Source organism: Aedes aegypti, chromosome 1, assembly GCF_002204515.2.
Source record: "Aedes aegypti strain LVP_AGWG chromosome 1, AaegL5.0 Primary Assembly, whole genome shotgun sequence".
Taxonomy (NCBI): domain Eukaryota; kingdom Metazoa; phylum Arthropoda; class Insecta; order Diptera; family Culicidae; genus Aedes; species Aedes aegypti.
Window position 1 is genome coordinate 91,617,315 of NC_035107.1, and position 13,645 is coordinate 91,630,959.

Genomic DNA, 13,645 nt, shown 5'->3' on the forward strand with positions numbered 1-13,645 from the left:
CTCTCCGTATTTCCTTAGTGAAATACTCTGAGTGATTTATCGAATCAATCAGCACGCCTTGATCAGTTGGCAACAAAAATGGGATGCAGGAGACATTGGCAGGGTGTTACATTCAAGTCTCCCGCAGGTTCAAAGAAGTCTTGGTTTAAAGGGATGAACATGAGTCGCGACCATGGTCGCGACTTTATCAAGATAATGTGTCGGCTGATGTCCAACAACTACTCGTAAGGCTCGCATCTCTATCGAATAGGTCTCGCAGATAGTAATCGATGTGGTTGTGGAGCTGGTTACCAAGACATCAACCATACTGTCCCGAATACGGATTTGCCAGATCAAATCTATGTACATCTCTCAGGGCCCTGGGAAAACCAGACAAGGAAGATATTAGAGATGTGTTGGGTAGACTGAACTTTGGCTACATGTTACTTGTTTACAATTTTTTGAAGCAAATCGACGTTTTTGTTTGATAATATGCTTTTTTGCTCCACTTGTCCACCTAGTATACCCCTTCCCGTTATTTTTAATGTCCACCTTTCCCTCTAAACTCCCCGTCTCCTAGTTTGTACCGTTACAGGTTGTCGTCATGTCCACTCTGCGTTGACCAGCAGCAATAACGCCTTAACAACATGCTGCTGTTGAAGGTCAACAAGTAAGCCCAAAATTCCCATCCCCAAAAATGATTGTATTCCTTAACCTCGACCAATCCGAGAGTTTTACGCTTTCCCAAAAATAACTTAGTTCTATAAGAAACAAATTATGATTTTGTAAATACATCTTTTCTTTTCTTGAGCCTGCTAAATAAATGATTAAGTAAAAAAACATTTTCAAGAATGTTGATTTGTTCTACAGAAATCCTATAAATAAGCATATCATTTATTCTACAATTGAGTGCCATGACTGTTCAGAAACTTAATTTTCCTGGGACATCCTATCGCAGGTATGCCCAACGCAGCAACTACGACGCTGGCAACTTCATCCGGCACTTCCGCAAGCTTCATCCGTTGGAAGCTTTCGAGAAGAATCTGGTTCGGAGCGATATGCACAGCGCTATGATAGCGGAAGAGCAGAAGCGAATCGCTAGGAAGCACACGGTCAGTATTGTCCCGACTGAAGTGCTGGAAGCGTGCATCCAATTGATGGCCGTGCACAATCTGCCGGTGCAGTGCTTCGGATGGGCCGGAATGCAGACCCTGTTGGACCGGTTGACGACGACCTTGGAGTTCAAAATCAACGACCACTGTATGGTGGAACATATCCAGAAGTCGGCGGAGCGGATGATCTGGATTGCGCAACAGGAGATGAGGGGCAAATTGATCTCGATTCATGTTGAATCCATGGCGCATGGGAAGATTCATTATCTAATTGTGAGCGCTCATTTTACCAACACTCGTAGGTTGGTAACTCGAACTCTAGGACAGATTCGAGTTACAGAAGCGCTCCCTGCCAGAGATGCGAAGGCCAGATTTCTGGAACTGCTTGGCAGATATCAGCTTCTTACCAAACAGATTGTCGTAGTTGTATTGGGCAACATTGGAAGTGTCCCCGGAATCCCCGAGAAACTGCAGAGCCTCTTTGCTGATTCCCTGATCAAACCGAACTTCAAATTTGGCGCCCCGAACAAGGAGGAGGCGCTCATGGATTCACTCGCAGAAGAACTCCGAGGACAGTTTGAGGTCGTTCGAAATGTGGTCAGCGTCATCCTGACCACTTTGAACGAAATGTTCTCTGATACAGATCCGGCCTTCGTCCGAATTGACCGTTATCTGCAAGACTTAAGAAGTCCTCAGTACGAGGGCTTCTTCCTGGAACACAACGCTCCTTATCCGCCTACTTGGCACTCACAATGGATCTCCAAGTTCCAATCCGTACGATGCATCGTTGAACAGGAACAACTCCTTATGAAACTAGCCCAAAAGCATCCAGAACTCGGTATGTCCCCCCAGTTCTTCTCAGAACCACTATTCCAAGAATACCTTACCTCTTCCAGCGCTAGAAGAACCGGACTGGCAGCTCCTGCGGGAGTTCCACCAAGCACTTCTCCCTTTGCACGCCTTCATCGAACGTCTGGAGCGAACCAGCGACGAACACGTTCCCTTTTCCAGCTTCTACCTCGAATGCTTGTCCGTGGTGAAAACCGTGCGCCGCGGTATGGCCTCCAATCGGTTCTCGAAACCGGTCTCGGATGCCCTCGGGAAACGACTGCTGGCGTTACGGGAGCGGAAAGTTTTCCAGGCGGCGCTCTACCTGGACCCGCGCTTCCAGCACTACCAGTCGGCGGTGCTCAGCCCGGATCAGCAGGCCGGCGGCCAGGTAGGACCTTGATGTGCGGGGGTTTAGGGGCAGGGGTGAAGGGGTCGTTCGGTTGGGTGGGATGGTCCATTTCCGTACAAAACTTGATTCTCGATGCTTCTTGGGAGGATTCTAGAAGCATCCACAATATTTTCAGAATGCTTTAAGAATCCTTCTAGAATCATTAGAGAATCCTTCAAGGATGCTTCAAGGTTCCTTCCGACAATCCTGCAGTATGCTTAGAGAATCATTACATAATGCTATTAGAATCCTTCAAGGCTGCTTCGAGAATACTTCCAAGAAGCCATAATGATACTTCTAGGATTTTTTATTTTCCAAAATGCGTTGAGAATCCTTTAAGAATGCTTTATGAATCCCTCCAGGATGCTTTGAGAATTCATCTACAATTCTCCTAGGACGCTTTCAGAATCCTTCCCGGATTTTACTAGAATTCTTCAAGTATGGTTTGAAAATCATATCAAAATTATTTCGGAATCTTTTCAAGGTGCTTCGGTAATCAATGCAGAAATCTTTCAGCAAGCTAAAAAAATACTTTCAAGGTGGTTCGAGAATCATTTCATGATGCTTTTGGAATCCTTCCAGAATACTTCATGAATTTTTAGCAGATGCTTTGAGCATCCTTCCTAAATAATGATCTCAGATTTCTAAGCTCATTTCAGAATTCCTGAAGCATGCTTTCAGAAACCTCCCAGGATGTTCCTTTAGAATGCTTCGAGATTCCACCAAGAATTCATACAAGTTGCTTCCGACAGCGAATCCGAAACAATGCCAACGCATCCTAGAAGAGATGTAAATGGATTATCGAGGCATCCTGGAAGGATTCTAGAGGCATCAAAAATTCATTTAAAATGCTGTGAGAATCCTTCCATAATAATTACACAATCTTTCAAGGATGCTTTACGATTATTTCCAAGAAATTCCTGCAGGATGCTTCGAAAATCATTCTAGAATGCTACGAGAGTTCTTCCAGGATGCTTTGAGAATTCTTTCAGGATTTTTCACGAATTCTTCCAAAATGGGTTGATAATACTTTATGAATCCCTCCAGGATGCTTTGAGAATTCATCTACAGTTCTTCTAAAACGCTTTCAGAATCCTTTCCGGATTCTACTAGAATATGTTGGAAGATAAAATAATCATAGTAGGTGTTCAGACTGAACGTCAATCAAAGTAGCCTAGATTTAAATTTGAATAAAATTGTTCTCTTCTGTTTCTGCCACTGCCAAGAGTAGTTCGTTTTACTGCATAGGTACTACAATAGGTTATTGGCCCAAGTATTTTTTCAAAAGAAGATTGGCCCAAGTTTTTTTTTGTCAAAAGAAGATTCTCGAAGCAGAAAATGTCTCTCGGTGGAGCTGGTGACAACCAAGCGGAACGGATTCCGCAAATCCAGCAGCAGTTTCAAAACTACTCAAGCCTTCCCCCCCATCGAGCGGTTGTGCGGTCGTGAAAACTGGCCCAGGTGGAAGTTTGCGGTGGAAACTTATCTCGAGCTGGAAGAGCTGTGGGAAACAGTGAAGCCGATTCCCAACGAGGATGGAACGCTGCCGGCGATCGACGAGAGGAAGTGTAGAAGAGCACGTGCGAAAATTGTTCTCCTTCTGGATCCCATCAACTACTTGCACGTGAAGGATGCGAAAACGGCCCGTGAGGTTCGGGCGAAGCTTGAAGCATCATTTGAGGACACCGGCTTGACACGTCGGGTGGCGTTGCTCAGGAAGCTTATAACCACATCGCTTTCGTCGTGAGATAGCAGGGAAACGTACGTAACGGAAATCATTTCCACCGCTCACCACCTCCGCGGCGTGGGATTCGGAATTTCCGAAGAGTGGATCGGATCACTTTTGCTTACTGGTCTTGCGGAAGAGTACAAGCATGGCGATGCTTGAGCATGGCGCTGGAAAATTCTGGCATCCCCATCACCGGCGACAGCATCGAAACGAAGCTGCTCCAGGAAGTGCAAATCCCATCGGACAAAATGGCGTTCGTTGGAAAACCGGTCAGCTGCGCAGCCTAAAGGTCCGAAGTGCAAGCGCTGCCATAGGTAAGGGCACATTGCTAGGGAATGCCAGGTGAAAAGCCAGGCGAGGAAGGGATCAGTATTTAGCACGGTGCTAACAGCGAATAGTTGCCATAGCAACGACGATTGGGTGTTCGATTCTTGCGCATCGGACCACTGCACCATGAATAGCCGGTTACTGGTGAATGCGCGACCGGCTAGTGGCGTACACAGCCAATTCAGATTACCGACCCCAGTAAAATTTTACTGGGTTTTGGAACTACGGTTTTTTCGGTAATTTTTACGATTGCCGAAAAAAACCCAGTAAACCAAAATATGTTTTGATTGATGGAAATTACAGACTTAGTCAGTAAAATTGTAGAGCGTTTTTACTGGCTTTCCAGTTTCCCATGCTTCGTGCTCTGCTTCTTCGGATACTGTTTTTTTTTCAGAAATCAATACAAATTAAAACCCAATCGACATGTCATCGACATGCATTTTTCGTGAGAATAAACATCTACGGTATGCCCATATCTCAGTGGAAGTAATCGAAAAATGTGTGACAAAATCATTATTTGGTTGGTTTACATACAAGAGGCAAACTCAATGATGCAGAGGAATTTACCTCTTGTATGGAAACCAACCGAATTTACCAACGTAAGCAGTTAAATCGCGCTGTGCCTTTTTGGTTGCTTAAAATGGTTGAGTTTCTCACTAAATTTCGACTACTTACCACGAGAAAGCGCAAAATAGGCGCAGGAAAAGTTTGGTTGCCAAAGCCGTGTCTCCCAGCGCCGGACGATTTTACAGCAGGTGATTCTCATTTGACACTTTCCCGCATGCGCATCAGTTTGTTTTGATTTGATTTTGACGACAAGTCAGTAAAAAAACATCAACTACTGAATAGTCGGTAATTTTTTTTACTGACTTTTCAGCCTGTTCGGTAATGTTGCAAAATTGGGTCTGACAGCTACCGTAGTTCAGTAAAAAGTAAAAACTATTACTGAACGTCAGAAGTTTTCAATCAAAAAGCTGAAAGTTCGGTATTTTTTATGATTTACAAATCGTACCCAGTATTAAAAATTACCGAACAAGCAAATCGTGATTGAGTGTGTAGTCATGGCAGCCGATAAAGGTGTGATGGGAATAGCTGCCGGGACCGTAAAACTTTTTCCAAAGTGTTGCCCGGAAAATCCACCGATAGATGTGAACAACGTCAAGTTCATTCCAACGATTTCCAGCAATCTGCTCTCGGCGAGTCAAATCGTGCGACGAGGTCATGAGGTGCGATTTTGCGATAATGGCGTGAAGGTAATCGATTCGAATGGTGATGTCATTGCAACCGGTACCCACGATGTGTCGAATGGACAATTTCGTTTCGACGAGTGTGAGGAACAGAAGGCTCTATCACTCGCAGCTTCGCCAGTCAACTTGGACGTCTGGCATATGAGAATGGGTCACCTCAACGTACGCAGCCTGAATCTTCTCAAGAACGGTCTTGCTACTGGGGTCGAATTCCAGGAAACAGCGATCGACAACTGTTCGGTATGCGCCATGGGTAAGCAAACTCGTCTTCCATTTCCAAGCAGTGGTCATCGTGCATCCGGCGTGTTGGAGCTTGCCCATACGGACATTTGCGGACCAATGCAGGAAACGTACTACGTGTCATTTGTGGATGATTGGACGCGGCGCATATTCGTCTACTTCCTGGAGACGAAATCCGAAGCTAAGGTGCTGAACGCATTTGATCAGTTTCGTGCTTTAGCGGAGAAGCAAACTGGCGCCAAATGGAAAGCCATCAGGAGCGATAACGGTAAAGAGTACTGTAATAAATCGTTTCATCATTCACCAAAAGTCCACCGAATACACACCGGAGAAAAACGGAGTGGCCGAGTGTGTCAATCGAACCGTCGTCGAGCGTGCAAGATGCATGCTCTATGAGGCGAAACTACCGAAGTCTTTCTGGGCGGAAGCGGTAGCAGCTGCAACGTACGTCACGATTTACCACCAGAGGAGGCATGGATCGGTCGGAAGCCCGATCTTTCCCATGTGCGAGTATTTGGTGCGAAAACGATGGTCCATATTCCCAAGCAAAAGCGGAAGAAGTGGGGTGCGAAATCGACAGAGTGCATCCTGGTCGGTTTCGACGAGCTGACCAAAGCCTACCGGCTGTATGATCCGGTGAAGAAGGACGTAATCAGGAGCCGTGACGTCGTTTTCCTGAACGAGCTGCCTCAAGCCGAGGTGAAGGCTAAACCAGCTACTCCAAAGAGCAAGCCACCGCGAGTGCGGACGTTCGTCAATTTGGACTTCGATGCCAGTCCGATAGAACCGATTCCGCGAGATGAACCAGTCCGGCCTACACGTGAAGAAGAATCATCCGATGAAGGTGCGTCTGGATCCGACGAAGATTTTTATTCGCAAGCTGAAATCAACGGCGGCGAATATGTACTCAGAACGTGCTGAGGGTGACGTGACTATTACGGCGCTCCCACCGCGACAATCTTCAAATCCACCGGAGTCACAGGTGTTGAGTCGTAGCGGTCGGGAGCGCGCAATTCCTGGCAAGTACAATGATTATGTGTTATCAAAAAAAGCCTTTCCGTTGCTTCTACACAGCAGTCCGACCAAGCCGGTCAGAGCCATTGGCTACAAGGATTGAAAGCGAGTAAACGTCCGGCGAGCAAGTCGGGCGATCCCCAAACCCGAACGGAGGCGTTGTGAAACGACGACGCGTCGCAGTGGCAATCCGCCATGCACGATGAGTTTCGAGCGCTGATCGACAACGACACGTGGGAGTTGGTGCAGCTTCCGGCCGACAAGGCCATCGGCTGCAAATGGCTCTTCAGGAAATGTACATCCGTAAGTTGGCCGAATGGTTCGGCATGCAGCAAGCGAAACCTACAGCAGAAGGAGGAGATGGATCAGCTGCCGAACAACCATGACTACATGAGCTTGATTGGAGGTCTCCTGTATGTAGCTGTACACACGCGGCCATACGTATCCGTGAGCGTGTCGATTCTGGTGCAAAAATCCAGCTGCACGAATTCGCAAGATTGGGGAAAAGTTAGCGAATTTATCGGTATTGGTATACCACCATAAATCATAAGTTGCAGCTTGGTGCTTCCAGTGCTGGGTTGCAAATGTTCGTCGATGCAGATTGGGCTGCCGACGCTCGCAACCGGAAATTGAATTTCGGCATGATTTTGATGTTCGGTGGAGGACCAATTTCGTGGTGTTCACGAAATTAAACGTGCTTTGCTTTGAGTTCGACCGAAGCGGAGTTTGTGGCGCTCGCTGAACGGTGTCAAGAGCTAATACCTATGGACCAAGCAACTGCTGAAGGAGATAAGTGAAGCAACTGAGGTTCCAATCCCCGTTTTCGAGGACAACCAAAGTTGCATCAAGCTGGTGGAAAGCGATCGTATCGAACGGCGCAGCAAACACATCGATACAAAGTTCTTTTTTGTTCGAGACCTGCAAGAGAAAGGAGAGATTAGATTGCAGTACTGGCCGACGAAGTCAATGCTGGCCGACTTGATGACGAAACCCCTCCAAATGGTTCGTCTGGAGAGATTACGACTAGGGTAAAAGCACCGGTTTTGGCCAGCCGAAGAGAAAATGTCAATAAAAAATAAATGAGAAGCCGTATTCATACTACAAATATGTCAATTGCAAGCTATCAATCCATATTACGTGTGTAAAATATCAAAACTAAGCTAAAACAATTTTTTCGCTTTGAAAATCCCGTTGGTCAATATAGGTCAACGGAACCACCCAAGTAACTACAAGCATTATACCATTGCATTAATTTGGTCGAAAGTCAACATTTTGTGCATTAATAATGTTATCATGCATTTATTCAATAACTGTCAAGCAATGATGCATTTGATTAAAATTGTAAATGCTTTGTAGCATTATTTTAATATAGCATTATGCTAAGCGTTTAGAGTGAATATACAGTTATGCTGTCATGCAATATTACATAACCTCATTAAACGCACTCGAATCTGTAATTAATAAGTAAGACGATCGAGCACGTTCGCACTCGCTTATTGCGTTTTGTGGGATATGGAAGAATAATGAAATAACTTTCTTTCATCTCGAACCCCCATTTCATGATCTAAGGATATATGTATTCATTCAAATTTTTTTGTATTTTATCTATGAGACTCTTTTATTCATAAGGAGCGAGAGGAAATGTCGATCAATTTCTCTCCACTGAAATCTATTTAATGCACTAGGGCTTTGTTTTGTGGGATAAGTTCAGTTATTTCCTCTACGAGAAAGAATGGTGATCAAATTCTTTCTATTGATGTTTCATTTGGTGAGGAAAGGAAATCAGTCGCCGAAGAGAATTCTTTCTATTCGTAATAACACACGGCGGCTTCGTTTATAAGGAACTTTTATCCTACCTTATTACATCAGCAGCTTTAGCACAGGACACCAACGCGCCAGGCATCCAGCACACCATCATCCTAATTGTGGGTTCGAATCCTGATACCAACAAAAAAAAATCATTAAGCTGGTAAAGAAAACCATTGAAAGGTAGTCAATGGATTCATTGTTTTGTTTATTTTTAACGCAAGCCCTAAACATACATTATTTTAAGCTAATATACATCATAAACCCTAAATATACAAACATAAATGCTTTAGTAGGGCTTGTGCATTAAAACTGCTTTACCAAGTATTGCATTAATTTGGTTGTTGTGGGGCCCTTTCCCACTTTAATTATGCTTTATAAAGCTCTTAAAGGTTATGTCACTTTAAAACAAAATCTGATAGCACACTATAGAGCAAACATAAAGTATTCATATATAGCTTCGTGGTTACTTGGGCAGTTTTGGCCACAGATTTAACTTCTGTTCCTTAATTGGCCAATCGCATTGATTTCTCATGAGAGTGGCTAAATTAGAAGTGTCCTGGCCAAATCAGGTGTATGGGAGTTAAAAATACAAGGAAAATGAATTGTTTTTCTTGTGTTTTGAATCAATTTGGACGAGTAAATGAATGTAGCTCTAATATGTGAATGTGATCTACTGTCATGCTGATTGGCTATGTAAAACGGTGTATAATCCCCTATGGCTACAATTAGCATATGGCCAAAACCGGTGCTTCTACCCTAGCTGTGGGGATACGTCCGGATCTGCCCGAGGAGGAGTGTTGGAAGATAAAATTATCATAGTAGGCGTTCAGACCGAACGTCAATCAAAGTAACCTAGATTTAAATTTGAATAAAATTTTTCTCTTCTGTCTCTACCACTGCTAAGAGTAGTACGTTTTACTGCCTACTCCCAATAGAATCTTTCAAGTATGGTTCGAGAATAATTTCAAAATTATTTTGGAATCTTTCCATGGTGGTTCGACAATCCTTGCTGAAATCTATCAGGAAGCTAAGAAAATATGTTAATATATGTTCAAGATGTTTCGAGAATCCTTTCAGGATGCTGTTCGAATCTTTCCAGAATACCTATACTTCCATGTGCAAATCACCTTGGAAAGATTTACGAATTATCCTGGAAGGATTCATGATACATCCAGCAATGTTACTGGAAGAATACTCAAAGCATGTAATCAGAACTCTTGAAGGATGCTTTCAGAATTCTTAAAGAACGGTTTCAGAATTTGTAGAGGATGTTTCCATTAACTTTTTAAGTTGCTTTTTAAATCCTTTAAGAATGCTCCGAGGTTCATCGAGGCTTTCCAATATGCTTTAGTAAACTTTACAGGATGCTTCGATAATCCTCCAAGAAAGCTTTTGGAATCGATACAGGAAACCTCCGACAGTCATTCCGTAAGAATCCCAGCGTATCCTAGAAGAATTCCCGAAGAATCCTATAAAAATTCTGAGGAGATTCTCGAAGCATACTTCCATATACGATTCATGCAAGACGGATTTACGAAGCATCCTATAATTCATCTGGAATGATTCAAAAGCATTCCAGAAGAATTTCCGAAGCATCCTGGAAGGATTATGAATGCATTCTGAAAGGATTGTCGACGAATGCTGGAAAAAATCTGGAGGCATCTTGAAAAGTTCCGGAAGGATTCTCGAAACATCCTGGAAGGATTATTGAATCATCCTTGAATATTTCATGATGCATCCTGTATGAATTCTCGCGTAACTTTTATAATTCATAATGCATATCATAGACTGACTGTACATGTCAATGGTTGCTACTCCGTGATAGATCGGAACTGGAAAACCTTCGATGCAAATGTGATGGGAAAGGAATGTTAGTATGAATACCGGGTACCCCCGTTGGTTTGACCATATTTAATCTGAACACTTTTTAATTTGTACCCCGCTAATTTGCACATCGTTCAAATTAAAAATGGTTCAAACGTCATTTAGCTCTTGGATCGCACACGCTCGTTCAAATCTACTCAAAAGAGAGTAACTTTGACTCACTTTTGAAGTTTCAAGTTAGCTGTCAAAAGTGAGTAACCTTATTTTATCAAAGTGAGTAACATTTTACTCAACCATGAAAGAAAACGACCTTACTCATTTTTGAGTAAACACAAACATATTCGACTCACTTTGTAAACGTCAAAGACTTGTGAAAATTTCGCGCGCTCGAACTGACAAATCCTCCGTTGTGGTGAAAATTTTTCCGTCGACGTGATGTCGGACTGTTTTCAAAAACAGTCGAGACAAAAGCCGAGCCGGCAGTTATAGTTTGCTTGAAACTTCGATTCGGAAGTCCAACCAGCGAATTTCAGATTAGTGCTGCGAAGTCAATAATCCTGATATCAAGTGAAGCGAGGTCGGAGTGAAAATGACTAAGTCCTGGTTTTGATCGAACAACCGCAAGAAAAAAATATAAACAGTAAGTTTTACCGTCGTACTTTTTATTGGGCTAATTATCAATTCTTTACAGTCTAACCGGGAAGGCTACTGGCACGGTCAAACTTCATCCTCCATGGTTTCATCAACCCCCCAGAGATTTATAACATCCGGGGATCCATTCCAGAGCAGCGAAATTTTCAACACAAATATCTTTTTTTTACTTGTTATCATGTATTATTCATATAGTAATGTAAGAGATAATGAATAAATGTTATGTTTTTTAAATATTTCTCCTGATTTTATGAATAACATAATAAATTTATTTCCAAAAATATTATTTCCTGAAGTGAGTGACATCTACTCACTTTCGCAAATTTCAGATCAAACGAAGTGAGTAAGTGTTACTCCCATATTGACATTTGACAATGTTACTCTAAAGTGAGTAACGATGGTGTTACTCACTTTTGAGTAGTTCCACTTTGTTCCGAAGTGAGTCGAAATCTACTCACTTGTGAGTAGATCTGAACGAGCGTGCAGTAAAGTGAAATGGAACGCTGTGAAACGGAACGCAAAATCAAAACAAAACAGCGAAAGAGGTTACCAGAAACACGATTTTAGGGTGACTAGATGTTCAAATTAAAAATGAACCCCGATGGTTTGCATTAGCGGGGTGCACGGTAATTGTTGCTTCTGGAGACCGAGAATATCTCTGCATATCCACAATCACCACGGAAAGGGTGTTGATTATTGGAGGAGGGAAAATATTTTCGTCGGTGATGCGAACCACGGATAAGGAGGAAACCGAGGAAACATACAACTCTTACATAAAACTAGATACCGTGCAATTTGAACGGTACCTCATGCAAACCATCGGGGTTCATTTTTAATTTGAACTTCTAGTCACCCTACGAACAACAGAAAATCGTACTTCTGGTTACCCTTTTGGGGTTCATTCACATATTTCATAACGCTAAAAATTACCATTTTTGACACCCACACACCCCCTCATAACGCTTTTTGTATGAATATTTTACAAATTTTGTATGAGCCGTAACAACATGAGGACACCCACCTACCCCCTTCAGCGTTATGAAATTTGTGAATAAGCCCTTGGCTGTTTTGTTTTGATTCTGCGTTCCGTTCCACAGCGTTCCATTTCACTTTATTCCGTTCCGTGAGCTGAATGACGTTTGAACCAATCTGAACGATGTGAAAATTAGCGGGGTACAAATTAAAAAGTGTTCAGATTAAATGTGGTCAAACCAACGGGGGTAACCGGTATGCAAATTCAAAAATTACATCGACATCAATAATGTCGAACTATTCAAAAAATATTCTAAGTAATGACAAAAAATAAAGGTACCTAGGTCCTAGCCAAATCATTCTGGCGTTTAACAATTGGGTTGTTTAGTGATGAAAAAATCACGGGGTTTTGTAGCTTGATCGAAAGAGCATATTTTTCTAAGTGTAACACGATTTTATTGCGCTTTGATATTTTAATTTTGATATGAAAAGTGATTGAACAAGGTTTCATTCCGTCGACTCAATGACATTTCAATTTACATAATGACAGCTCGTCCCGAAGTAAAATTTGCCGAGGGGTGCTTCAAACGCTATTTCCATACTAAGTTAAAACGTGTTTTAAAAATAGTTCCAGGGCACGGAAAATTATAAAACTTTCGACTCTGGCTCAGTTTGTAACGTAGAATCTGAAAATGTAAAGAGCAGGATACCCCTAAACAAGCCAATTGGTTAAAGGCGATGAATATTGAAATATTGGTAATTTTTTCAAGCTTTTTAGATGAAACATCTCGGAATCCAAAGATGGCCGTCACAATGGCAGACTTGTTGCCCTACTCACGTTTTGAAAGGCACTTAACTGTAAAAACAGTGGGCAAACATTCATAATCTTCTTATTTTAAGCATGCGCAAAAAGCTAAAAAAGGAGTGCGCTGTTGTTGGATGCTTCCTTTGTGAGATTAGTGCCTTTGATACGTTAGTGCAGTGGCCGTGCGATTAGTGTTACCAACCATTTAGCCTCATCGAGTCAAAGGGTGTGGGTTCGGTTCCCGCTGCAATCCGGAAAACTTTTCGTCAGAAATGTCCCCATTAAACATTTGACAGTTCAACAGCCGACTAAATTGGTTGAAAAATCGGTCGATTGTTGCACCGACGCTTATGGAAGATTAACACAGCGATCAACTGACTAATCGCTAGATTAAAACGGATGACCGAGGAAATCTGATGTTTAGTAGGTCAACTTGCTTGGATTTTACTTAAAATACCGATTTATCCACCTATTTAGTAGGATTGCGTCGGCCAACCCTATTAAATCGGGTGATATTCGGTTGATCCCTGTGTTAATCTTCCATAAGCGTCGGTGCAGCAATCAACCGATTTTTCAACTAATTTAGTTGGCTGTTGAACTGTCAAATGTTTAATAGGGGTATTTCGACTGTGCCACTGGGCATTAGTGTGGGACAAAATTTAGATTCTCGCTCCAGTCCACTTTTTGGATGGCATTTAGGTCCCATAACAACTGTGC

General features: G+C 42.7%; 1 protein-coding gene across 4 annotated transcripts in view; it reads left to right on the top strand.

Moving 5' to 3' along the window:
• Nucleotides 1-13,645, top strand: part of LOC110676020 — a 68,512-nt gene that overhangs the window by 29,450 nt on the left and 25,417 nt on the right. For 2 of the 4 annotated variants that reach the window (XM_021842401.1, XM_021842361.1), the window contains exons 3-4: nucleotides 938-1,929; nucleotides 1,988-2,310. The exons of 1 other annotated variant lie outside the window; for it this stretch is intronic. In XM_021842401.1, coding sequence (XP_021698093.1) covers nucleotides 938-1,929; nucleotides 1,988-2,310 — 1,315 coding nt within the window. Of the gene's footprint in view, nucleotides 1-937; nucleotides 1,930-1,987; nucleotides 2,311-13,645 lie in introns of those variants that run through there. One more of the 4 variants, XM_021842383.1, reaches the window with a different exon arrangement.